The sequence below is a fragment of the Cnephaeus nilssonii genome, assembly GCF_951640355.1.
Source record: "Cnephaeus nilssonii genome assembly, chromosome: 2".
In the NCBI taxonomy this organism is placed as follows: domain Eukaryota; kingdom Metazoa; phylum Chordata; class Mammalia; order Chiroptera; family Vespertilionidae; genus Cnephaeus; species Cnephaeus nilssonii.
Genome location: NC_137073.1, coordinates 105,808,849 through 105,836,583, shown reverse-complemented (window position 1 = coordinate 105,836,583; position 27,735 = coordinate 105,808,849). Strand labels below are relative to the sequence as shown.

At 43.5% G+C, this 27,735-nt stretch overlaps 1 protein-coding gene across 3 annotated transcripts in view; it reads left to right on the top strand.

Annotated features, from left to right (window-relative positions):
* GHR (growth hormone receptor) overlaps window positions 1–27,735 on the top strand; it is a 210,738-nt gene that overhangs the window by 146,799 nt on the left and 36,204 nt on the right. For all 3 annotated transcript variants that reach the window (XM_079791668.1, XM_079791669.1, XM_079791670.1), the window contains exon 3: window positions 8,226–8,291. In XM_079791668.1, the coding sequence (XP_079647794.1) occupies window positions 8,226–8,291 (66 nt within the window). The remainder of the gene's footprint in view (window positions 1–8,225; window positions 8,292–27,735) is intronic.

Here is a 27,735-nt window from a genome sequence, read left to right as displayed (position 1 = left end):
GTACATATAGACAATGGAATATTACTTGGCTATAAAAAAGAATGAAATCTTATCATTTGTGATGGCAGATAGCCTTAGGGTGAAATAAGTCCGGGTTCCTTGAACTTCAGAAGAGGAAGGGAATAACCCTCCATACCATTATACCTACTCGTGGAGCTGGGGTTGGATCACCTTTCCTTGAGGCACATCAGCTGCCCAGAGAAGAGTGGCTACCTGGACAGAATCAAGATTCTGTTAGGAAAGAGGAAGGGGAAGGTAGAAGCAATCTTGGTGGCCATTATAAGGAGTTTGGACTTTATTCTGATCACATAGGAAGCATTGGAGAATTTTAGATCATTGAAGTAACATCTGATTTACGCTTTTAAAAGTCACCCTGTTTAATGTTTCAATAGTTAATTGAAGTGGGACAAATGTGCAAGTGGAAAGATTAGGAAGCTATTTGAGAGTTCAGGCAAGATGTGTTGGGGGCTTGGACTATTATAATAGCAAAGGAAATGGAGAGAAGGGAATTGAGATGGAATGGACATACTTGTCAATGGGTTAAAGGGGAGAAGAGGAGTTAAGGAAAGTGAAGACACAAGGATAACCTAGAGGTTTGGGGCTTAAATACCAGGGTGGATGGTGAAATAATTTACAGAGATAGCAAAGAGTTGAGCAGGAGCAGGTTTGATCAGAGATTACTCAAGAATTCTGTGTTAGGACTGAGACACTGATAGGATACTTAGTGATGATGCCAAGGAGGCTGAACAGAGACTGCAGTTCATTGAAGAGGCTGAGGCTGAAGGTAGAAATGTGGAGCCATCAGCATGTAGGTAATGTTTTAAGCCATGAGACTAGGGAAGTGAAGAGTCTGTGACACTACAATATTTAGGGCTCAAGCAGAAGAAGAGAACAAGGAAGAACAGCCTGTGAAATGAAAGGGAAACCAAGCCAACTTGGCGTCATGGAAGCGAGGTGGAGCATGTCTCAAAAAGGAAATGGTCCACTGGGTCAAGTACATCAAAAAGTGAGGAGTACAGGGAAGGGGAAGAGCCCATGGGATTTGATCAGGCAGAGTTCGTGGAGGGGAGGGATCAGAAACACAGCTGAAGTGGATTCAGAAGAGAAGGAACCAGAAAGTGCAGGCAGCCATTTGGGCAGCGCTGACAAGATCCGGGAATAGCAGAGAAGATTCTGGGAGAACAACTCCAAAGAAACCAAAAATAGACTTCACTTTCCAGATGAGTTTTTCAGTGTTTTTTAATGTTATTCTTGAGAAAGAGAAATGTCCAATTACGCAGAACCTATTGTGGTTTTCATTTGAAATGATGTTGGTGGCCCAACAATTCCTGACCTCTATAGATCCCTTTCCCCTGCACGCTCCTCCTGTAGACAGACCCAGGCCATTCAGAGTTCTAGTTCAGGGCAGGGGCTAATGGCAGACAAGACTCCGTTGAGATCTAAATGATCACACCTATTATTTTGCTTGCTCTTCAGCTGCATTTAGCGGATGCTAGGAAGTTCATTAAATCTAAATATACATGTAAATTAATTAATACCAATTAAATATCAATCACATTTACTGCAGATCCTAAACTTGAACTATGTAAAGTCTCACAGGTATCTTCCTTTGCCCCAAAGGTGTCCTTCTTGGCCTTTTAAACATACATCTACCAGAAAGCAGAGCAGGGCAGAGTTGTGTGGGAGCCCTGTCCCTCTCCCTCCCCCTCACCTCCTGGCCTCCGCACAATAAAAACTCTGTTCAGAACTTGGCTGGCTGCTGCTTTTCCCACATTCGATCAGGGAACACTTAAAGCCATACAGTGTCCCCGTCCCGCCAGAAAGCCTATGGGCAGGGTGCCTCTCCAGGCCAACACAAAGACTCACTGTCCCGGGCATCTGTGCCAGCGCAGTGGCCACATATGGATTGTCAATAAGGCTTGTGATTTTTTTTTCTTTATGTCATATCATCATCCCAGTAAACGTAATTCAAGCCAGGAAGCAAAATCTATATTCTAGACTGGGAGACTATGCCTGCCCTATAGCTACAAAGAAATATAGCTCCTTTTCAGTTTAAACATACTCCTTCCAGAAAGATGTCATATGTGTTTTTTTCACACCTGGTATAATTTTCTACTTTAAATGGATGTTGTGTGATTTGATTGACTGTTTTGACTGTACTTTTAATTGTGCATTTTGGAAACTCAGAATGTAGAGTTAGAGTTAAGCTTCAGCATCCATAAAGGTTTCTTCTCACTGGAGCCAAAAGCTACAGAAGGCCCAACGAAAAGGACAAAGTTTAAAAAAATAAGCACCGGGTACCTTGCTGCCAAGGTATGTGCCTATGGTGGCTTGTCACCTTATCCATCTCCATTCACTGTTGGGTAGAGCTTCCATTTTCCACTGCAAAATGATTTCTGGAGCTGGTCCCACGCTAGCCACAAAGCAGAGTTTCAACTATTTCTTTCCAAAACTGGCCTTCAGAAAGTGAATCTAAAAATTGTGAGTCAAGTATCTGAGAGAAGCTGTGTCAAAGTCCTCTTTTTTCTCTTATTACATACAGATGTGACAAATACATCTGTAATTACACATAACCTTCCACTGAGACCCTTGGTTAACTCATAGATAGGAACTAATCCAAAGGAGAGGCCGCTGGTCTGAAAGGCCAGATTAGCCTTCATACTACAGATATTTATTAAGGGCCTACTGTGTGCAGGTTTAAAAAGGTTAAAATATGGTTCCTACACTCAAGGGGCTTGTAATCTAATTGTGGGGGCAAGAAAGTAAACACAAAATAGTGCAAAATACAGCGTAGGACATTAGTAACTATAAGCTGAGTGGCAGATATAATAAATGCCACTAATTGAGAGACCATTGTGATCATAAACACTATGCATCAGCCCATGGACATGGGCAATAGGGTAGTGAAGACATTGGGGGTGGGGGGGTAAGGGCTGGGAGCAGGAGGGTAAGGGGGGGAAAGGGGAGATATCTGTAATACCGTCAACAATAAAAAGTATATATATATATATATACACACACCACACACACACACAAATAAACACTTTGCGTCAAACATGCTGTTAAGCGCTGTATGTACATTATTTTATTTTCTGAACTGTTATCCCCACTCTATAGGCATAAATTAACCTCTGGTCTTCTCCCCATTCTGGTGACAGCAAAGAGAATGATATAGGTGAGCAGAGACCTAGAATCAGGAATGTGCCCGATGGCTCGCAGACACATTGGTCTGGGGCGGAGGGTCCATTTAGGGGAATAGAGAGCAGTGAGCCTTGGGGCCTGTGTTAGTCTGTTCACCACCATATCCCAGTGTCTGGTGTAGTGCCTTGCACATAATGGGTGCTCAATACATATGTATTTAATCAACAAATGGACCTCTATGACCTAGACCAACTACAGTGGAATCAAGGTAATGAGTGAATTAAAACCATACACCAGACAGCCTCCTGACCCAGTGCCAACACCTCCCAGTTCCCAACTATGGACCACAGTGAAGGATTCAAGTGGAAAGGACACGCTGCAATGGGACAGGTCTGGCAGCAATCGCAGCTGCAACTCAATGGGGTCCCTTTCATGGAAGCTGACATGGTAAACACTCCACAGGGCCTTACCCTGGCCGGCTAAACTGTGCCAGGCCCGGCCCTGGCCCTCTGCAATCTCAGCTCCTTTGCCTGTCCCCTTCCCCACTCCGCTCCTGCGACACTAGACTCCTCCTTATTCCTCAAACCCACCTTCAGGCCTATATTTTTCCATTCTGCTTGCAGGGCCACAGTAGCCACTCACCCACATCTTATTGCTCCCCTCTGCTACCTGCGCTACCTGTTTGCTTATCTGTTGACGGTGCCCGCACACGCCCCAGAACGTGGGCCCAGAAAGGCCTCTCTTTGCCTCTGTGTTCCTGGCATCTAGGACAGCGTCTGGCACATCAGAGCTGCTCACACACTGCAGCTTCGACTGAGGGTCACTTTCTCTAGCTCGCAGGTACCTACCTACCAAGAGAACAGGATTTTGTTCAAGAAACATTACATGAGAATTGATGAGTGGAGCTTGGGAAGAAACGAGAGGCTGGGTGGCAGGAGCCTAGACCAACCTGTTTATAGAAGATGCCTTTGCCCGGGGAGGGGAAAACACACCTCCAAACCTCTGGCAAAGCGTGTGCTTTCTTAGGACACATTTGACACGCTGTGCTTCTGAAACACTGCCCGGTCTCAGCAAGGAGACTCATGAATTGGTCAAAGCAACCAATTCACAGGACTTACCAGTCACTACTACCAGTCTCAGCCCAGTACATGGCAACAAGGATGGTATACCTCAAAATCAACAAGGTGGCCCTCTGCTATGATCAGAACCGGGCAGATGCATCCTTCTGGGTGACAGGAAGGGGGTAAGGAAATAAAACAATCTTATTTTCATTGTTTCTTTCCTTCACCAAACACTTTTAAGGGGCCAACTACCATGAAAATGTGGTAAAATACGCTGCCTGTGCCTCAAGTTTGAGCATCCATGTCCCAGGAGAACACTTGTCAGGGAGCTGATGATGCACTTTAGAATCTTCTTTTGTGCAAGTTGAGACTCCAAAGGCCACAAAATGATAAATTTAAAATAATTATATAAGTAAAATAGTGATGCCTCACAGCTCTTCCTGAAAGACTTCCTAGTGAGATATTCAGTAATTTTATGAATATGCATTTAGCATTCATTTAGCATATATTTAAGGGACTGAGCGAATACTATGGTGCATCCAAAGGAGAATGAGACATGGTCTTTGTCTTCAAACTTCAAGTTTATCATTCATTGGGCAAGTCAGGTAACTAAGGTACTAGGCAAGGAATCCTATGTGCCCGGGTCCAGGTATTAAGAAAAAGTGTTCTGAAAGCACAAAGCACAAAAAAGTGTTCTGAGAGATGGATTTCAACTGGGAGAATATAAAAAATACTTCATGGAGGAGAAGACACCCAAACTGATCTTGAAGGGCAGGTGGAATTTCCACAGGCTTCAGTGGTGGAGAGCCTGGATTTGTAGCATTTGCCAGTTATTATGGTGTAAATATTCCCACTATGGCTGATTTCAAGTTAATGGCGTGACATCACTGAACGCAGAGTTGGAAAGAGGTGGCAGGTCCAGCACACCGCCTGTGAGTCACCATCTGAGCTTTGGACTGTCAAAATCACTCTGACTCTGTTGCTTCAATGAATGAATTCGCAGGTATTAAGAACATCTAAAACCACATTATAAAGGGAGAGACCCTTCTGTCCTCCCCACACCTCAGCCTGACCTCTCAGTACTCTGGTCTTCTGGTCTCAGTCCTATGCTCCTGACTGGCCTACCTCGGACTGATGTCAGCTCAGCCAACCTGCGATTCTGGTCGCTCCTCTGAGCACGGCTGTGATGACGTTGGGCCCCTGCTGTCACGTGGCACAGAGGCTAGCTTACCGCCCACTGCCTGGTGTTGACACCTCTGTTCTTCTCCTTAATGAAAAGCAGTTATGTCTGACCTTGTACTCCACTTCCCGACTAGGGCGCATATCTGGACCTTGGTCTCTCTCTCTCTGTAAAATGGGGACAGTAACGGTATCTACATGTAAGGTTTAATGAGTTAGCACCTGCAGAATACTGGATAGACAAAATATTAAGTGCTTAGTAAATGTTAGAGAGTCTTGTCATTTTCATTATCATTGTCACTGTTATGGCTCCGCCACTACGCTGACTTCTCCCCCTGCTCCACACATCCCAGATCAGCCACACTCCACTCCCTCCGACAGATCAAAGCCCCTCGCATACCCTGGCCGTCTTACGTCTTACGTTTGTGCAGTGCTTCCCTAGGCTCCAACTTCCCTTTCTCTTCCTCTTCACTGCCTGTTTATCTCAAGTTCAGCCCCCCTCAAGCTTGTCCAGGACCACTCCTTCCTTTAAAGATCCCTGCCCAGAAACTGGGCTCCCGGAGGCCAGGGGCTGTAGCCACCTTGTTTATAGCACCCACATTTCAAAGCCCCTCTGTAATGGATTGGATCTTCGGTCTATTGTCACCCCTGATTAGTGTCTCCCTCACTGCCCAGCCTTTCTAGATATTAAGGACAGCGTTGACACTCACTAAAACTGACAGCTGGGCGCGACACCTCCATCGCTAAGATGGCACAAGAGTGTTTATTATGCTTTACTTTGGTAACCAGTACCTTCCCGGCGCTGGCCTAGGTCTGTGCTCCTTCCCCAGGAGTCATCTGCTCCTTTCATGTCTTTATTCGGCACATATTGTGCAGGGTGTTAGCTGAGTGAGAATTTTTGCTTCATGAAAATGTTACCAAATACCAACACCAAGAAGGGGAGCGCACCAGATGTCTGTCTACAAGGAAAGCAGACTCCTGGCTCGCGAGGGGCCCAGCGGCCGGCTCCCCGAGCATTTCCAGGCCTGAGGCTTGGCTCTGCGCGCTCCCCCGGGGCCTCATAACTGACCCCCACATTCCATTTCAGGCACCATTCTGGAGAAATCTGTCAGCCGTACCGCTGATCCGAGCCTGGAAACTGGTGTCTGCTCGTTTTCTCCGTTTCCAGCTGAAAACTGAGACACCCTTGCTGGATAACTCTGACCAAAATGACACATGCGCTTGTGTGCCATGCCACGATTGACTTAATTTTCCTCTTCCTTTGAGCCATTGGAACTTTCTCAAGGAGCGCATAGTTGTCAGTGATACAGGCCACTCATGGTTGCAAGTTGTCTACAGTTGCCAAACCTTGACCAGAAATATTTTATGTTCTAGTGCCCAAGGGGTAATAAAAGTGTTCTCCAATGTTAGCAAGGACTTGGGGTGGGGGTGGGTTCTAGATAATGGTCATACTAAACTCAGGGTAACAAGGTAGCAAGTGGACTTGTCCTAAGATATAATTTTCCTTTCTGGTCACGTTAAAATCAGGGGGTAATTGATTATCTCTTTGTCATAATCCATTATTGCATTTGGAAATAAATTAGCTTCTACATATGATGCTACTAGTAAAATTTTGAGAGAGAATAAAAAGAAACACTTCCAGGACTGTGGTGTTGAACAAAAGGATCTTTTATTTAAATATATTTATATTGATTTCAGAGATGAAAAGAGAGAGAGAGATAGAAACATCAATGATGAGAGAGTCATTGATCAGCTGCCTCCTGCACGCCCCATACTGGGGATCGAGCCTTCAACCTGGGCATGTGCCCTGACCAAGAATCTAACCGTGACCTCCTGATTCATAGGTCAACGCTCAACCACTGAGCCACGCTGGCCGGGTGAGGATATTAACGTCATCCGTGAGGTTCTATATTATGAACTCCAGGCCCGCTGAGCTCAGTGGGGAGGTGTGAAAAAGCAGGTTGAAATGTGGACCAGGGCAGGTGGGCAGGGTTCTCCCAGCTCTGAAATTTAGGGGGATGGGAGTGGGTTCGCTTACTGCCCATGCATCTTCATTTTCTTCTTCTTCTTCCTTTTTTCGTATTAGAGAAAGGTTTCTTAGCATTGTTACTGTTGGTTTCTATTGAGGCCCAAAGCACATTGTTTCCCTGCTGTGATTAAAGCTCCCTGTTCGTTGGGGGCCTGGACCCCATTGCCTCTCTAAAAATAGCCCCAGATCACGTGATCGGGGTGGGGAACCCCGCAGGAACCCCCTTCCTCACCAGGTAGCAATTGCGTACTTTGTAGTTGAGATGCTTGCAAAGCAACCCAGTTCAGCAGCCCAGTGACAACCGCCTGATCATTTTCCATTTTTCCTGTTTTGAGTGCAACCGAATACTAGTATCAATAAAATTATAGCTGCTTATATAATAGATGACTCACTGCCCATCTCACATCATAAAGTTCAGTGTCACTCATCCAACTTTTGCTTCCTCCTCATTCCTTCCCTGCTCCCAGGATCACTCATGTGTTTATGGCTACAAATAAGGTTTTTTGAAGGAACTTTTATAAAAATGTAAGAATTGATATGCTTCCTTTTCATAAGCAAGACTCAAATGATATAGGAAGAATTCTTTCATTGTTCCTGCCAGTCTAGAGGGGACTACGAGCAGAATGTTTCCATTTGCTCTGACACTGATGGGGGTTTCTTAGAAGGCAGGTATCATTTTAATTTTAAAAGGAAGAAAAAGATGATGGTGAGGTTGGCCCACCTCACCTTTTGTCATTTGAAAGTGAGGTGGTAACAGGGTCACCTCAGACCATTTTGGAGAGATGACTAATGGTTTTCTTCTCTTTCTGTTTCAGCCATACCAGCTGTCCTTGACAGAGCATCCCAGAGTCTACAAAGCGTTAATCCTGGCCCAATGACAAGTAAGAATTGTAGTCCTTTTTCCGCCTTCAGTGATATTATCTATGCTTTACTGTAATTCAGGGGTGGGGAACCTTTTTTCTGCCAAGTGCCATTTGGATATTTATAACATCATTCATGGCCATACAGAATTATCAACTTAAAAACTGGCCTGCAATATTTGCCCAAACATTCAATTAACTCACCCCTACTGCCTTGGCAGGGTCAGACCAAGTGATTTCAAGGGCCTTATACGGCCCGCGGGCTGGACGTTCCCCACCCCTGCTAATTCAAGCTATTGTCCTTTCCCTATTTTTATTTGGGATACAGTAACTGGATGAATGAATGACTGAAATTGCACAGGCAAACTAAAAGATTCTTTGTCAGAATGTCTCTTGTCAACTTCTCTGTGAGGCTACTTCTTCATTTCGCTAATGGGCTTGTCAGTCGTGTCAGAACACAAACTGTACAACCCCCCAAGTTAGAGCATCTGACAAGTTGATCTGCTCCCTCATTAACGTGAGGGGTTGAGAGGGGTGGCTGTTTGGTTAGGTCTGGGTTTTCCCAGCTGGTATATTCCACACTCTTCACTCAGCTTACTTTCTGGAAGGAAGTGAGAAGGAATTCGTGAAAAATGTTTTGCTGAGGGTGTGTGCTCCATCCCGCATTGGAACCCTCCCCACGCACAAACATAATGCATTGCCCTGCAGACTCCCCCAGAGCCACAGTGATTCCCCAAGCCATTGTCTTCGTCACGTCATGGCGTCCGAGGAGCTAAGCATTGAGCCGTGTGCAACTACAGATTGCAGAGTGGCGGATGTGGTGAAGAAACTCCTGCCAGTTACTTGGCATCTGCTAATGTCCTTTGTGATAAGCAAGAATACTAGCTAATTATCCTTCGTGTGTGGTGTATCACACAGAACTCACCTCCCTGCACAAGGGGGAATCGTAACCCCTTCTTTCTCGCTCCGGGGAGGGTGCACACAGCTCAGGAGGAGGGCAGCCTCAGGAGGCCAGCCTGGGTTGGTCCCAGATGCTCCCAGCACGCTGTGGGATCTCCCCTGAGCTTCACACCCTCTCTGCACCTTGGTTCTGCTCTGTTTTGCTTTGTTCTCTCTAAAATAGAGATGCTAATAGTACCTAACTCCTACAGTTATTATGAAATTACAAGTGTTGATACATTTAAAGTAATTAGAATAGTGTCTGGCCCTGGGGTGTTTATTTGTATTCTCTCATGGCTTTTATTTTATTCCAACAAGTATTAGAATTGAATATGAAATTTCCCATCTTGATCCTATTTTGCATCTTAGTATCACTGTCATTTGTTTGAACCTAATGGAGACTTTTGTGTGCCCTCTTTTCCTTCTGAATAGACTGTGCTGTCGGTAAGGATAGGGGTTGTATCTTATACATCCTTATAGCCTACACAAAAAAATACGCAAAAAGAACAGAAGCCAGGTTTTCCCTAACACCTTAACCATTTTTTTGGCTACCATGGAGTACCTCCATGCCCTTCAGCCGGCCTTTACGAAAGAGAGGGGCCCAGAGAAACAGGCGGAGAAACTTCGCTTGTCTATTACTATAAATACAGTCTCTCCCACAAGCCTCCACAGAACCTTAGCTTCAGGTCACGGCACTGGCGTCATGGTCTGGTCTTGGGACGTGTCACAGGACATCTCCATTGTCATCACTATGGCATCCCGTTGGTGCTTCAGCCTGCCTGTGACCTATCACTGCCTCCAGAAGAGCCAAAGGATTGCTCAGCTTGACGCATTCTTTCTCATCAGATGTTTCAGCCTTAAGGATCTCGTTAGCTGACAACACAGCTAAAATAAGCACAAAAGAGAAGCGTGTCTGTGCAGGGATGGCATCTGAGCGGGAATGTGCAGCATGTATTTGTTGCAGAGAACTTGAGCTTTGACCTGCATCAGAGAGCCACGCTGACACTGGGTGCTGACATTGAAGCTGACATTGAATTCTTGACAGGCCGCTGTTTATAAACAATTCCACAAGGATGCAGTCAGTAAGCACAGATGCTGTGACCCTTCTAAGGAGCCAGTGTTTCTGTTGGCTCTCTCTTGCACCCATACTGGGGCAGCCCTTCCTGACTCACAAGCAGCACTAATCTCCAGTTAATGCCCCACATCCTACAGATACTGCTTATCCCCCTTCCACGCGTCTCTGAAGTAGCAGGAGGCAGGTAGAATTATCCGCTTTATACAGGAAGGAACGGAGGCATAGAGAGAACAGCTTTCCTGAGTCTCTAACTAGGAGGAGTGTAAAGAGGATACCGTCGGTGCAAAGCTTGCAAAGTAGATAATGAATACTGTTGGTAATTCAGACAATAGTGTTCAGTTGTCTTAAAATATGGACTTGGCAGTGACATTTTCCAGAGAACACCTGCGGCGTTTCCAGCGTCTGCGCTTACACGCGGCCCTGCTTGCACGTGTCTGTTAAGATTCCTTTAAGATAAATATTGGGTCTTAACCTTTCCTCCTCCAGTTCCCAGCAACCCGCTGAGCCGTCATCAGAGGGAAGTAGATAGTGACCACTTAGTTTACAAGAGACCTGCTCTTCGGTGAGCTTTGGCCTGTGTCCGTGAGCTCACAGCTCAAGGTCAGCCTCCTCAGGTACCTGCAGGTCCTTTCTGGTTGTAAACAGACCTCAAGGTCTTCTTTTTCTTCCGGAACCCAAACAGTGAGAACATCATTAGAGATCTACAGGCATAGGCCTCTAAAAGCCTTGATCTTTGCTCTAAGTATTATTTTTTTTTTTAGTCTGAGAAGGATGATTAAGCATCTCTCTAAAAATTCCAGTGGGGCTGTGTGTTCTCCATATACCAGTTCCTGGTGTGGTTTCTCTTCCAAGGCGTGACACACAGTTTTCAAGGATGAGATCCAAGACAAACATTCTTTCACCCGGGGTGACCCCCGTGGGTGGCGAACACTCCTTAGTGGCTCCTGGAAGTGGAAGCGTCCCCAAGTTGGTTGTGACCTTTGAGTTCCTCTGGCCCACGGCCTTCTGATATGCTGAGCGCTGCAGCCCCAAACCAGCGGGTTACCACTGCTCTCCAGAGAGCCCTGGCTTCCGCACACAGACGCCTCTCCAAAGACAGGGCCCTGACCGTCAGCCCAGAAGGGCCTCTGTTCACACCAGCTCCTCTTGGTGGCGAATAGCTTTCAGATAGTGAATGTTTTTGCCCTGAGGACACAAAACCTGAATTCATTGTATAGGTGCCCTACACCTGTTACAAATTAACCTGCGTACCCTGGGAAAGCAGGCTATACATCACATTTATAAAAAGATTTGTGGGAATCAAACATAGGCACCAGGGAGTGGTAGTTCAAGTAATAGTGTGCCTCGTGGCACACATGTGAGATAATATATATTTCAACCAGAAGTAACTCAAGAAGTGATTAACTATTCAATAAATAATGTATCACTTAGAAAAGAGGGTATACAACTTCCAAAGGGCTTTTAAAAATATAGGATTAGTAGGAAATTAATTTGCACGTAATTCACAATATATTATATGAAATAAGCTAATTTTTTTTAAGGTCAACAACTATTTAAACCAGGAGTTGGCAAACTGTGGTCCCCAGACCAGATGTTTGTTTTTGTAAATAAAGCTTTATCGCAGCACAGCCATGCCTGTTTGTCAGATTGCCTGCGGCTGCTTTGGGGCCACAATGGCCAAGGTGAGTAGCTGAAACAGACTATACATCTGCAAGCTGAAAATGTTTACTGTCTTGCCCTTTAAGAAAAAGTATGCCAACCCCTGTTATAAACAGGAAAAGGTTTATTTCTGTAATGAATCAGTGTATGGAGCTAGTGATCATGTTTGTATTTGTCTTCTGCAGAAAATCATCTTCAGCTTGGTAGCTGACAGTAATGAGAATACAGGATTCATTTCACAATTTACTCACAGTAAACTCCTATATTGTAAAGTAAAATTAACAAATTCATTTGTTATTGTTATTGTTATTATTATTATTATTATTCAGTGTACTCCATCCAATGAAAGCTGAGCCTCTGTAAATGCGTGGTGATGAGTGGGGTGGGCAGTGATCTGCAGTCATCACGTAATATTGTCTTATGAAGAGTAGTTGGTATAACACACACTCCATATGAGGGCAAGCTTAATGCTGCAATTTGTAGGGTTTTCATAAACTGCATTCCTGCTGAGGAATAAAGACAGAAGAGTCTCCCGTTAGGAAACTCTGCGCTGCCAAAGGCTCCTCAGCTTGCAGTCTCACGCATCACGGTAGACGTTGCGATTCCCATGAACGGCCTTCATGACTCCCCGGGGTTCTCAGGCGGCACTCCTGTCTGTACGAATGCAGGTTGTCTTCTGGTCTCCATGTGACATGGAGAAGCAGCCTTTAAGTCTTTTCTGTTGCCTCTCCAAATTGGATTAATGGGAAAGCAAATATTTGCACGAGAGGCCACCTGAGCTGGCATTGTCAGCACAGATGGTTGTGTGCACCTGTCACTGCAAAGCTCCTGGCAGGAAATGGAGAAACACCTGGCAGCATCCTCGCTGTGACAGAACTCTTTTCCTGAACTCCAAAAGCTGTTCAAGTTGTGCGCCTCTTGCACTGAACTCAAATGGTTTGTGTACAGTGGTAGCTTCCTTTCCGGATTGTAAGTTCTTTTGAAGGCAGTGCCTGATCTTCCCCATCTTCATATGCTCTGCTCCCTCTCCCACAGCTCCTACAGGGTCTGACACAACATGAGGGCTTCGTATTTGCTCAATGAATATCTTAGTGAGTCTGGGATTATGTGAGAGCAAATGCAGGGAGTGGAGAGAGAGCCCTGAGCATGGATTTCCTGGGGTTTGCACTTGCGTTCTCCCAACTCTAAGGCTGACACAGATGAGTAATGTAACTATTTCCTTGACTCTGAGAGCAATAGGTGCATTTTCTCTTCTACCTCCTTCCTTTCTCGTGGAGTAAAGCAGGCAAGAGGCCCCACCCGAAGTGTGGGAGATGTTCGTTCTTTCCAGACAGCAGTGGCTATGGGAACTCTGTTATTGGCTTCAGCTGGTGGCCCAGGCTGTGTGCAGAGGACTATGTGTGGAGTCGGGGAACTGGTGATATGAGTTTCACATATACACACCCAGCACACTGCCCATGTGCCATGAGCTTCCGTTCTCTATCTGTGCATGGAGACAGCAGCATCTATCCCTAAGGGTCATTGTGAGGAGCAGGTGGGTACCCGGGAAAATTCCTGGCATGAGTAGGAATGGAATAGTTGTTAGATATTTTATTATGTTGGCAGCTGCTGATGATACTATTGCTCCTCCTGAAAGAGCAGTGATGGCCGCCAGGGTCACTGGAAGCTCCTGCGCTCTCCCCCACCGGCTTACCAAAGCCTATCTCCCAGTTAATTTACTTCCACTTACTGGGAGGATGGGAAAGACGCTGGATCTAGTACAGTAGATCTCAGAGTTGAGTCATATATATCTAATGTTTTTTAAATCCTCATCTGAGGATATTTTTCCCATTGATTTTTAAGGAGTGGAAGGAAGAGGGAGAGACAGAGAGAAACATCAATGTGAGAGAGACACTTTGATTGGCTGCCTCCCACATACCCCTGACCAGGGCAAGGAGCCTGCAACAGAGGTACATGCCCTTGACCAGAATTGAACCCAAGACCCTTCAGTCTGCAGGCCGATGCTCTATCCACTGAGCCAAACTGGCTAGGGCTAGTTGTAGATTTTTTAAGGAAATAAAATTCTCATAGACTCTAGAGCAGTGGTCGGCAAACCGCGGCTCGCGAGCCACACGTGGCTCTTTGGCCCCTTGAGTGTGGCTCTTTCACAAAATACCACGTGCGGGCGCGCACGTACAGTGCAATTGAAACTTCATGGCCCATGCACAGAAGTCGGTTTTCGGCCTGGGCGAGTCTATTTTGAAGAAGTGGCGTTAGAACACTCAAGGGGCCAAAGAGCCGCATGTGGCTCGCGAGCCGTGGTTTGCCGACCACTGCTCTAAAGGATGCCTGCACAACCCCTGTCCTGCTCCTTACAAGGACATCACCACTGAGTGTAGAGCCCCAATACAAGATAATCTCATCTTGAGACCCTACCTTAATTACATCTACAAAGACCTTTTTCCAACTAAGGTCACAGTCAGAGGTACCAGGGGTTACCACTGAGACATGTCTTTGGGGAATACAATTTAACCCATCATATATGTCTTTTTTAATAGCCCCACCACGAATAAATCTTTGCACACTTCTGCAAACAACTCTGCCCTTAACATAGTAGCCCACCATTTCTCCAGTGCTTGGGCAATGCTGGAACACGCCAAGTTAAAGGCTTCTGAATTGCAGAACCACTCAGAGTCTCTAATATGTTTGGGTGTATTATGAATATCCAAGAAAAAGAAAGTAACCACAGCACACCCTGAAAATAGTGGACCAGGGGACTTCTTTTCAAGGGCGTATCTATTACTGCCTCCGTGGCTGTTAGTGCTCAGGGGTGTGGGCATGTGATTCTACCAGTGTTCACACACTCAGATTGGGGACGTTTGTCCTGATCCTTCCCTGAGTGTGCGCAGATCCTCTGTTAAATATCCACAGGGTTCCACGGATGTGCACGTGTACATGGATTTCAGAGGCCACCTAGTCTCCAGTCTTGACTTCAGCCACTGTTCTGCAGGGAGCCTGGTAAAATATGAGGGTGATAGAGCAGATATAAAAAGGGAGTGGAAGGGGAACGGTAGCCCAGATTACACAGTGTGCTTTTTCTTTGAAAACAGCCCAGAATAACTCAAAATGGAGAAATGGCTTCACCATTTCTATTCTGGTCATTCTAGTCCCTTAAAGAGGGTATCAACATGATGCATCAGTGAGTTCATAATGATACTTTTTTTTAAATAATCACCTTTGGAGATTACTAGGACATCTACTCATGAGTCTAAAAATTGATACATTAAAGGACAAAATCAAGCAATTACCTTACATTTTTTGTACGAGTTGCATTTCAGGGTAACTGAATAATTAGTGAAGGAAAGTTGCTTTATTTTTGTTGTTATTTTTTCCCTTTACATAGACATAATCTAGATTTAAAAAATGCAGATGAAGTGGTAGGATTCAAGAAATAACCACTTTAGAACCTCTAATGACATATGGAGTTAGGTAAGATCATTAGTGAGTGACAAAATACTCTATTCTGGGTGCACCAGGCTGATAACACTTTGAACCCAGATCAATGTTATCATCGTATGACATGTCTCTGATACAAGACTTCACAGAATCCCTCAGAAGGATTCTTTCCATTAGTGTTGAACCAAGTCAAATTAAGCCTGTAGGTCTTACTGCCAGTTTATAGGAAATAACAAGAATAGAGGAACATTTTTAAATGACTTTTAAGGGATGCAATAAACTAAAGGAAATTATCTTCCAAAAAACAAAAACGATGTAATAAAAAGGAGAGGAAATGTCCTAGATTTAAACAGACCTAAGAGACCTTGTAGGAGCCTAGTTTGCTTTCTGATTCAAACAAATGCATTGTCAAAAGACGTTTTTTAGATAGTTTTGGAAATTTGAGCACAGGGTGGGCATTAGATGGTATTGTAGGATCATTATTAGTTTGTTAGGTGCGATATTTGTTGTTTTCTTTTTAAATGAGAAGAGTCCTTAGCTTTTAGAGATACAAAAGTTGATAGTTATGATTGAAAGATGTTGAAACAATAGATAGGGGAGGTATACAGTTTGGTCAAATGCTGATCATTGTTGAAGCTGAGTGAGGAACATAGACTGGTTCATTAAACCATGCTCTTTATTTTTGTGTATATTTTCAAATAATAAAAATAGAGTAATTCCTCATGAATAGATGGTCAACCTGTCCCCAAATAAAGACAATTCACATTCCCCGTGGACCCGTGAAATTATCCTTACTAGTGACCAAAGATCTATCACTGAAAAGTAGGGAAAACCCACATAAGAACACATCAGTTACAGAACTGCTCTGGAAAACCAGAAAATGCTTGAGTTCTGGCTAAATAGATATTGAATGAGTTGTGCTAAAGTGTGTGGGCCTAAAGGGTTAATGTTGAAAGACATCCTTGTGTTTAGTGGCAACAAAAAGTAAATGACATGGCTAGAATTTCAGGCTATGGCCCTAGGTCATGTTTGAGCTAAAGATTTCATTGCCACTATTATCTAGTGTGATGATAGTTAGTGTGATAGCTTGCACATAAGCTCTGTTGTAGGCCTAATGTTGGTGCAAGCAATCTCCTAGAACTGAAGGCAGTAAATACTACTGTGTCCCAGTAGATTTCAAGATAATGTGACCATAGAGAATTTACATTTTGACCCATTGGGTTAGCCTCTCACCACTCCTAAAAGAGGAAACAAGGTAAGATCACCAGTAGGCTTTTGATTAAATCACTGACCAGAGAGAGAGGGGAGGGAACCAGTTAGGTGCACTTTTATAAATGGAGCCTTTTTCTTATTTCTACTTTCTAGTTCTTTGCTCTTGAAGCCACAACTTGAAGGCTTGCCATTTATAAGCCTACAGAGAACACTTGGCATATGGCCACCCTGTCCATGTCCATGCCATGGGGCCTGCTTTCCTCCCACTCACCTGTGTCCCATGTCAGGGACTTAAGAGACTAAGAGCAGTACAGGTAGCCTAATTATTCAAGCTCACAAAGTAAGACGAAATCCAAATGGTAAGCCAAAATAACAGAACTTTATTTCAAAGACAATTCAGTTCCCTTGGTGTTGCTGACTGATTTCTAGGAGCCCTGGGCTCAGTGCTCAGATGTCCCAGAAACAAAGAGAGGAATCATTTGCACCACATGCATCCATTCATTGGCCTGAAAACCATGAAAACTGGTTCATAAGTTGGCCTACTCTTAAAAGAAGAAGAAAGAAAATCACACACTTGAGAAAAGTTCCTAAAATAAAACCATGAAGCATGTGCCTAGATATGTCTTCCCACCAAGTCATCATCTATGGTTCCCCTCAGTGTATCTTCTATTCCTCCTGCCACTAACGTTTCATAGAGCAAGAGAAATCAAAGATGTCAAGGTTTTATGAAACATTTTAAACCAGAGGCTTTGGGCAAGCAAGCGAGAGGTACACTGAATTACCTGTCTGCCCCTATCTATATCAGCAAGTGGACAGGTACTCTCTCATAGATGATTACCAAGGCACCCAGCAAATGTAACCCAGCATGTTCCACTCACACCCCATTCCTCTCTTTGCCAGACTGGGATCATGCCCACATATTAACAAAAATTGTGACTTTCAGTCTTCAGCTGACTGGGTGAGATTTTGGCATGCAAGCTAATATAGATGAGTCTACAATCCTCATTGTAAAAGTAAAAGCATTCTTTTTCTTTGCCCAGGTAAAGAAGCAAAACATGGTTCTAAAATACATTAGAGTTCAGTTCCATGAGAACAGAGATTTCTGCTTTGTCCCTTGCAGTGTACTTGGCACTGAGGACTGGCCCATGGTGGATAGGAATGAAATACATCCTAAAGGAATGAATGGTCCTGCAGGACAGAAGTTCTCTGTGCTTGGACGAGTCCTTATCCTATACGCTCAGAGCCTAGATAGAAAATATTCCTGCAAACTGACTTGAGGTGCTCGGGGATGCCCTGCAGCAAGGCAAGTCCAGTGAGGACATAGCTGAGACCCCACAGTGGCCGGCGGCACGCTGGTCTTCATTACCTTGCCCATCCTAGATTACCAGATCATGGTGGTAAGCAGACTGGGAACTGTGTCTCCCATACGTTCTCATTTTGAGGCTTGGGGGTTTTCTTTTTCTTCTTTGGTTTATTGGTATCTGAAATTGTTCAGATAAGCATATTAAGACCACGACTTTTCCATTACCAAGCATTTTTGTTATTAACAGAGGAGGTAACTGAATCACTTAAAATGAAACAACTCCATCCTCTTTAGTGCACCATACACAGCCTTAACTTTGACTGTAATGATAGGGTGTGGGTGATGCTGCTGAGAAAATGGTATAATTATAACATTACTGTTGAGAACATTGAGCTGTGCTGTGCAAAGTTTAAGATGGGATTAAGGTCCTTTTTCAATATGAATGACACTAATTAGCCAACTGCAACCAGGAGCTTCGTAGTATGACATTAATAGTATAATAAAACCCAGCCTAGCTGGTGTAGCTCCGTGATTCAGTGTTGACCTATGAACCAGGAGGTCCCAGTTCGATTTCCAGTCAGGGCATATGCCTGGGTTGCCGGCTTGATCCCCAGTAGGGGGCGTGCAGGAGGCAGCCGATCAATGATTCTCTGTCATCATTGATGTTTCTATCTCTCCTTCTCCTTTCCTCTCTCAAATCAATAAAAATATTTTTTAAGTAGTATAATAATAAAATTCAGGGCTGAAGTAAAAATGAAGGGGAACGGATGCCTTTCTGAATTGTCATGTGCTCCTAGGAGTCTGTATAAACACGTCGTGCGGGGCAGAGAAGCTCGCCAACGTAAACAGGCTTGGCACGGTCAGGAGGGGCTAGCTTAGCACGTCAGCACTCTAGGGTTCCCCGCCCCTCCTGGCAGAAGCACCTGACACAGGTGTATCATGTGCCTCAAGTTTTATTTCCCTGAATATGGCTTTCTTTCCTCTTTTTCACCGACTTGTCCAATGGTCCTTGATTTGAGGCCACCATGGATTTAAACGGGCAGTGTTCTCTGTCCTGACTGGGGTATGGGTGGCCCTGGGCATTTGTAAGTCATTGGAATGTGAAATTAAATGTGTGCTTTTCACTGTGTGTGAAGTTTATCTCAATTTTAAAAAATTAAAGACCAGAGATTTCTAGCAACAAGAAATATAAAGAAGTAGAAAGAGCAATGTCAGGAAGCCTGGCCTAGCCCCACCTCATGAAAGTCTCGGACTTCTTGAAGCAAGTTTTCTTCTTTTCAAAGGTGGGAATATCTGTATTTCCACTCTCACCCTCCCAGGGATGAGGTGTGACAGCGATGTGCACGGTCCTGGCCAGGGGTCTGGGGCTCTGTAAACCATGCGGAGTTCTGAGGTTCCATGAGGAGAGCAGATTAGGGGTTGCTCCCAGCCGTGGAGCAGGTGGGGAGCATCCCGCCATGTGACCAGGCTCTGGCATTATTACTCTGGTGCAGGGGGGCCTGACCAACAGAGCAAGGAGTCTGTGTAGTGTGCACATGTACTATGGAGGATGAAAGGGAAGACAGTTTGTCTTTCTGACCTCATCTCTAGTTCTGACTTTTCTTAAACTCTTCCTCTGTTTACCCTCCACCTCAAAAAGGGGATGCCTCACCCCCCTTTGTTAATAAACATCAGAACACTGAGATTTCACTTTGCCTTGTCTCACCCACTCCCTTGGTCCATGACCCTTCTACATGTATTATTATTATAATAATAACCATAGTAGTAGTAGTAGTAATAGTAGTAGTAGTAATTTTCTTTTTATTATTACTAAGAAAGGGGGAGAAATAGAAATAAATATAAATACTTCCTGCACCTGACCAACAGCTTGTACGGAAACTGCCTGCAGATTTGTGCTGTTTTCACTTCCCTTATTTTGTGGCTTCCTCAACAACCTAGACAACCTGCAATACCTCCCGTCCTTAAGATTTTGTCTCTTAAACTTGACCAATATTTCCGTTCCTGGAATCAGTAATGATCACCTCTTCCATCTAGAAGCTCTGAAAGTGCAACTGAGTTTCCTAAAACTTCCCTCAAATGACAGGAGTATTTGAAAAATGAAAATCAAAGGAGCCACTCCAGCAGAACCTGCTTCCTCGCTGCTGCTTATCAGCTGCGGGGTATCTGACGGGTCGCTTAACCCTGAGCCTTCAGAAGCTGCTGATCTGTACACAAGGACAAATACCACCTACTTTACAAGCTTGCATGAAAATTCCCACTGAGCATGCTATGAATTTCCTCCCCTTTTCTCTCTAGCTCTGAAAATATGTGGTATAGGAAGTCGTTAATATTTCATTAACACAAGAAAAAAGTATACAGATATACTAAACCCCAAATCTCATATTTTTCAGAATATTTTTAAAGGGGTACTAATTTGAAATTGTATGAATGGAATAGGAGTATTTGTAAAATCATAACAATTATTGATTTAAAATAAAGAAAATACCTTAATTATTATATCGGGGGAAGGGGGGACTGAAGATAAATATTCAGCAAAAGAGGAAATTATTAAAGGGCCCGGGTGTTTGCAGTTAATTCAGAAGCTATACACCCCGTGTCAGAGGCAAAGCCAGAAAGGCTGGTGCTCGGAGGACTATGGCCGCTCTCTGGGCCTTATGTCTCACTCTCGATAAGCAACCTCCTCGTGTACAAATAGAACAGCCAGAGTAACTAAAGAAATGATTTCTCAGAACTGGGTAAAAAATCAAATCCAAAAAGCATGATCCTGGGCCTGGAGTGGGGTGATCATTGCAGACATTTTTTAAATAATGTACCCCGAGGCAAGGGTTCGGGTTGACTGCTGTAAAGCGATGTGACAGGTTGAGAAAGCGGAGCATGTTCTGAAAATCCTGTTCCCTTTGGTGGTAAGCCAGCCATCCGGAGTTGAAAGCAGAGGCCCTCGCTTTAAGAAAAGTAGATTTCAGTTGGAGGAAACAAGAAAGGTAGGTTTCCACCTTCAACCTACTAGTGAATGGGGAGTACTTACTGAGCACCTGTTAGAGGCATACAATGAAAGAGGCCCAGGGAGTGGATGGTTTAGGGGCCCAGGGATTAGAAAGAAAGAAGCTATAGCTCCTAGACCTGAAGTGCTTACAATTTTTTGAGGGTTCTTTGTCCCCATATTCCTTACACCATGGCTGTTATTCAAAGTCATAGGCCACATAAACTATTAAGGAGCCTCCAGATTCTCTAGTATTACGGAGCAACGGTGACACTAAGAAATTGTGACACTAAAATGCTCCCCATTCACTACCCCAGTTACCTGCCGTTGCCTGGGGCATTTGCAAGCAAGAACAGGAAAATGCCAGTATCAGCCAGTTCCAGATAATGAAGTCATTTGTTCCAAACATTTTCACTGTGTTATTAAATTAGATCAGTTGGGACTAAAAAGTAATAAGGTTGAGGTTCTTATGAGGCTCATGAATTAATTAACTCTGAAGATAATCCCCAAGGAAGATTTAAAACAAATTTTTGAGCAGTAACGACTTTACTGGGATTTATTTAAAACTTCTCAGAGTCCTCACTTTTAAAGATGATGTTATTTAAATATATGAGTGCTGGCATAATGATTAAATTTATGTTTTGTTACTTTGTGAGCACATCAGGCACTAATAATTGAAATAAAATCTGTGAGGTGGGTGACAGCAATAATAATATACCGCATATGGAAGTCTGGCTCTATGAAACGTCATTGCTATAACTGTGGTTGTCCCTTGACTCGGAACCGATTCCCCAAATAAGTGGGTTACAGAACCTTCGTCTTGAGCACCTTTCCAAGCATTGCAAATTCATGAGTGCAAGTAGCCACACAGCTATGAACTCTGAAGTGATTTTAAATGGTTATAAATCTTCCATAGAATAAGCTGGACTTGCCATCTACCTGCTCTATGGGGACTTTGCTGGGAGAAAGTGGAGTTGTCAAATAGGGGAAAGAAATCATGGGAACAGGGTTTGCCAGATGTCTCCAAGCCTAGTAAAAGGGCCCTACTTGAGTATTGAAGACCCCTAGAATGACTCTGGGAGACTCTCACACATGTTGAGGGTGTCAAGGCTTGGGTTTCTATGATTGAGTGGAATGCCAAAGCAGCCACACTGCTCACGTGTTCCCCTGAGGTGTGCCTAGTTCACATCTGAGGGGAAAAGTCTTTCTATTTTATTATACTTTGGTCCCAGGTAACCTTCAGTCTCTACTCAACCACATCTCTCATCTTTCCATCGCCTTCCCAGCATCTTGAGAATCCCAAGGTGTTAGGGAACCTCCAGATTCTCAAGGCTGGACCAGATTTTGAGTGGATAGCCTGATAATGAAACAGAAGCTTTGGTGCTTGGTAGCCTTTTATCAGTAGAGGATTAAGATGAGCAAGCCAGGGACCCAAGATAGTAGACACACATGGACCAAGGGATGGACTTCAATCTCAACTGGACCATAGTGTATCCCAGAGCAATGAGAAATGAGAAATACCACTTAGAGTGACACGTTGAATTGTTTGGTCTCTCTTTCCTTTACCCCTCATTTCCACTTAGACACATCTCTCCAATAAATGTGTTTACTCAAAAATATTTTCTAGACTGATAATATCAATCAAGAAGATGGATGGTAGTTTTTTATTAAAACAGAAAAGTTGTATTAGCTGATTTCATTTGGTGAGACTTCTGCTGTGTTCTCACCTTCAGCATTATGTCCCAATACAAGTATTTTTGAAGCGTGTTTTTAAACCTGATGGTATATTTGTCTCCCTCTTGAATTAAACTCCTGGTTTTAAAAAATAGTCAAAAAAGTACCAAAAAGGGCATTGTTTTAAGTTCTATAAATGAGCTATATGTTAAACTATTTGGGGCCATCAATCAATTGTGTTTATTTTTGTTGATACTTTATTTCAGATGATACTTTATTGTATAGCTGTGCTGATATGCAGCTTTCAGATTACAAATCATAAACCAAAATTTGTAGGGTCAGAGGAAAATTCAAAATTAGAACCTGGTAAATTCCAGCTGCAATAATTAAGTAAAATACTGCACACACCCTGCATCTTACATCAAACAGATGAAATGAAAGTACTAGATTTTTGTATCCGAGGTAGTCATGGCAACTTTCAAACTTCAAATCCTGAACTTGAGTTTTTGACCTTGAGAAATAAAACATGGTCTTTAAAAGTAGGACTTTGACATGATCTTTAAAAGTGATGGCACTTCTACAGAGTGAATTTTCAAAATTACAGTCTACCTGTGGTGCATATGGTTAGGGTGTCAAATGGAGTCTCTGGTTTGTTAAGTACCTACTTTTAAAGACCAGGTTTTTATTTTTTATTTTTTCTCATCCTGTGACTTCACTGACCTAAATGGATTTGAGGACTATTTACGTCACAGAGAAGCTAAAATGGATGATGTTAGTTCATAATAAGTTATGTTAGTTCACAAAACACTAACAAAGTTAATATTTAATGCGGAATTGTAAGGAAGTTTTGTAATTATTGAAAGAAACAAGAAAAAAAGAGATTGCTTTCATTTCCAGTGTTGAAGACACTCATCATTAGACTTACCACCTGAAAATACTTTATCATCATAACAGTGTTTACATCATGTTCACCATGACCTGATCTAAGCCCTTGATTATCACAAGTCCGTGTGGTTGGTCCTGTTCTCCTTATTTAACAGATGAGGAGACTGAGCCACAGGAGAGTAAGTGACTAGCAGAAGCACACACACAGCTGAAAAGTGTACAGCCTCGATCCAGCCCAGGCATCCTGGCTCAGGCACCGTTCTTGTTACCATGGTGCTAGGCTGCCTCTTTATGTCTTCATGTAGAGCCTTTGCTCTAGAACCGTGGTTCTCAACCTTTCTAATGCCGCGACCCTTTAATACAGTTCCTCCTGTTGTGGTGACCCCAACCATAAAATTATTTTCGTTGCTACTTCATAACTGTAATTTTGCTATTGTTATGAATTGTAATATAAATATCTGCATTTTCGGATGGTCTTAGGCGACCCTGCTAGCAGTTCTCAACCTGTGGGTTGCAACCCACAGGTTGAGAACCGCTGCTGTAGAGCCTAAGACCATCGGAAAACACAGATATTTACATTACGACTCATAACAGTAGCAAAATTACAGTTATGAAGTAGCAACAAAAATAATTTTATGGTTGGGGGTCACCACAACATGAGGAACTGTATTAAAGGGTCGCGGCATTAGAAAGGTTGAGAACCACTGGTCTAGGGTAATGGGAAGCCATGTCATAAAGAGGGTGAGGGTATGGGCTTTGAAATAGGACTTTCTACACACGGTGCTTCCCATCTCCATGCCAGAGTTTTCCCATCGTTATCATGGGATACCCATGCCCATGTCATACTACTTGTTGAAAAGATTGAATGAGATAAAACACTAAAAGCTTTGAGAACAGAGCATGAAAGATGAAAGTACCCAATAAAGGTTAGATATTATTATCATGATAAATACATTAACTTTAGTTTGTGAATTATGGTATCCATAATTCACAAGTTTCCTGGGTGAGAGTTGATAAACACTTATTAAACCAGCACTTTTTAGAGTTCAAGCACTTTTTAGAGTTTATCTCACAAGAACTAAGATTACTCTTTTTCTGTTGCTGTTGTTAATCCTCACCTGAGGATATTTATCCCATTGGTTTATAGGGAGTCGGGGAGAGACAGAGAGAGAGAAATGTCAATGTGAGACATCCATTGGTTGCCTTCCATATGCACCCCAACCAGGCTGGGGATGTGCCTGCAACTGAAGTACATGCCCTTGACCAGAATCGAACCTGGGACCCTTCAGTCCATGGACCAACACTCTAACCACTGAGAAAACTAGCTAGGGCAAGATTACTCTTACCATTCTTATTTCACGGAATTGGAGGAAACTCAGACTACAAGAAAAGACGTTATGTTCCTAAAATCCAGTGAGAAAGGATTCAAACTCAGGGCACTCTGGCTGCAAAGCTTCAGCTTCTTCTACCACCCCATCTTGTTCTAGATCCAGGTTTGTTCAGCCAGTGCCTGTTCACTAATCAAAAAACATCAGTGCAAAACCAAGGGGGAGAAGCAAGCTTGTGAAATTTCGTCGTGCGCATGGTAACAAATGTGATGTAGCTCTGTTGACTCAGTGGACAGCAATCGTGCTGCTCTGTGTGAAGACCTGTTCAAGTCCATTAACAATTACGGCATGCTGAGACCACCCAGGAAGTCTCAGTTGATACAGGAAGTGGCAGCTAGGGCTCCTAATTGAGAGCTGTTGCTTCTTGAATCAGTGCTGAGCCATTGCTCCAGGGGGATATTAATTCACATCCATGGACGATGTGAAACTCAACAGCTGACCTGACCACTTGTCACTGCTGACGATCCTATAAAACTTCTCTTAAGATGGGAACTCTGTGTTCTAGCAAACCACATGAGTATTTCCTATGTGTTGACCTACAGCTCCCAGAGCTCTAAATCACCAGCATAGAAAGGTTCCTTTACTCCCCTCGGTTATAAATATTGTGATTCTATTAAGTGTTCAAAAGGAACGCCTGCATATTTCCTTTTGGACAGATACACTAGCCTGCCCCTCTTTTTTCCTATTTCCTCTGTACTTTTACTTTTCCTGTCATCTTTTCACCAATGGTACCTGAATTTTAGAACCAGATGGCAGTTGGAAATGCCCTGCTTGTGAATTTCAGAGATCTGGGTCAAATCTTACCTCTGCCTCTTACCGGCCGAATGAACTTGGGTAAGACATTTAGCCTCTTAGAGTCTTTTATTCCCCATCTACAAAGTGGGGATAATAGTCTTCTGTGGTTGCCTGGAGCATTAAATGTATGAGTTTCTGGAACATAGTTGCATGCGGTGTTAGCGGAATCTGACCCATTGCCCTGCCCCCCACGTGAGCAAAGCCATGTCCCAAAAGACCCAAGACACGTTGTTCTTTTCAAGATGAAGATTTACCATTTCTCCTTAAATGTATGCAATTTGTGTGTTTAATTTCCTTTATGAACCAGAAGTTGTCCTGTGTCTGACCGAAGTTCACCACATGAACATAATACTGCCTTTCATGTGAGCCCTTTGAGGCCAGGGCCAGCAGGAAAACCTCTGAGCTGGACTTTTCTCCTTTTCTGGTTACAAGACAACACGTCTTTCCTGAGAGTTGAGGTCCAATAGTGTACAAATCAACTAGGAGAATGAAAAATAGCCATTCCTAAGCCCCTCCCAGAGAACCTGCTGTGGGAGGTCTGGGGTGGAGCCCAGGAACGTGGCTGTCTGTCCAGCTCCCAGGTGTCCTGGTGTGGGCAGAGCAGACCCCTAGGACCACAGGCTGAGAACACTGACCTGTAGAAAGGGGTGTGCCTTCTGTAGCAGAGTTCATGCAGACCACTGACCATGGCCTCGGCCAAGCTCTGCAAAGGAAGGGGAGCCAACACAGAAGAAAACCGTCGGGGCCATGGAAACCCCTTACCTGGGAGGGGAAACTCCCGTTGGCCTGCTCCAAAATGCCAGGCTGTGTTCTTCATACCTGCGTCAACTTCTCATTTCTAAGCCATTCCTCATTCTCCTATCCAGTTCAAAATAGTGAACACCGTTTTGGTGATTCTCTTGCTTGCGAATGTTATCGGATGGGCAGATGCCTCCTCTCTATTATTCCTTTCACCTTTGTTTGTGCTTCCAACGGTGCCATCCTTTAAGGATGAAGGCACTTGGAGAGTGGGTTATAACAGGATAAGGAGCCCAGGTCTGAGCCCTGCCTCAGTGGACCTAAATGTATAGCTGATAAGTTAATCCTGAGGAGGGGGTGAAAGCAGAATTGAATGAAACAGAGTCTGAGTATTAACAGTTTTGGAATTGATGCTGAGTGGTGGCATTGGCAGTGCCTCTTGCCTCATTTTACACTTTTATCTTGTAAAGGGATCTGCTCCGTTGTAGGTCATGGAAGTTTGAATTTTATGTCCATTAGTAAAACCATTTTCAAACACACACGATGCATATTTACATATTTGTAAATTGTATACAGGGTGGGGCAAAAGTAGGTTTGCTGTTGTATGTGCAACACAGAGTTTATTTGTGTATTATTATTTATTAATTATTGTATTATTTTTCCATATGAACAATTGTAAGCCTACTTTTGTGTGACCATGTGTATGTACAGTGATCTAATGTATTTTGTTCATTATAAAACATATATGAACATACAAATTTTAAAGTCTTGATAAACTTGAACCAAGCAGTATTACAAAATATTTTAATTTCAGTGTTTGATAGAACAAAGTACTTCCTTCATGTGTTGGAAGAAGGTTCCTTCTTTTTGGAGGGGGAAGTCCCCATTTAATGTCCAAAGTTTATGAAAAGTCCACAGTTGATCAAACATAGTTTGAAGGTTGGGTCTATGCTCTATTTATTTAAGTATTTGGTTTTAATTGTGAATCTGTCTCATCTGAAAAGGGCACAATATACACCAAGTTAGAGGTTCAAAAATGAATAGTAGATATAGTAGGTGTTGATCTATATTCCAAATAGTCTCTAGGATAATTTCCCATTTTGAAAGTCTACTTCCTATCAGTTTTGCCAAAAGCTTATTCTAGGAGTAAGGAAGTATATAATGAGGAACCTCCTCCTTGACTTGGATGAGGGTGAGGCAAATGAGGACGATGATTTTATTCCCTTTTTTCCATTAAACACACACACACACACACACACACACACACACACACAAGAATGACCACAACTTCTTCAACAATCTGTGAGAACATGAAAGAGCTTAACTCTCGTGGAAACTTTACCTTTATTCAGGCAAACTTAGAGTCCATCTGTGTGTGATTT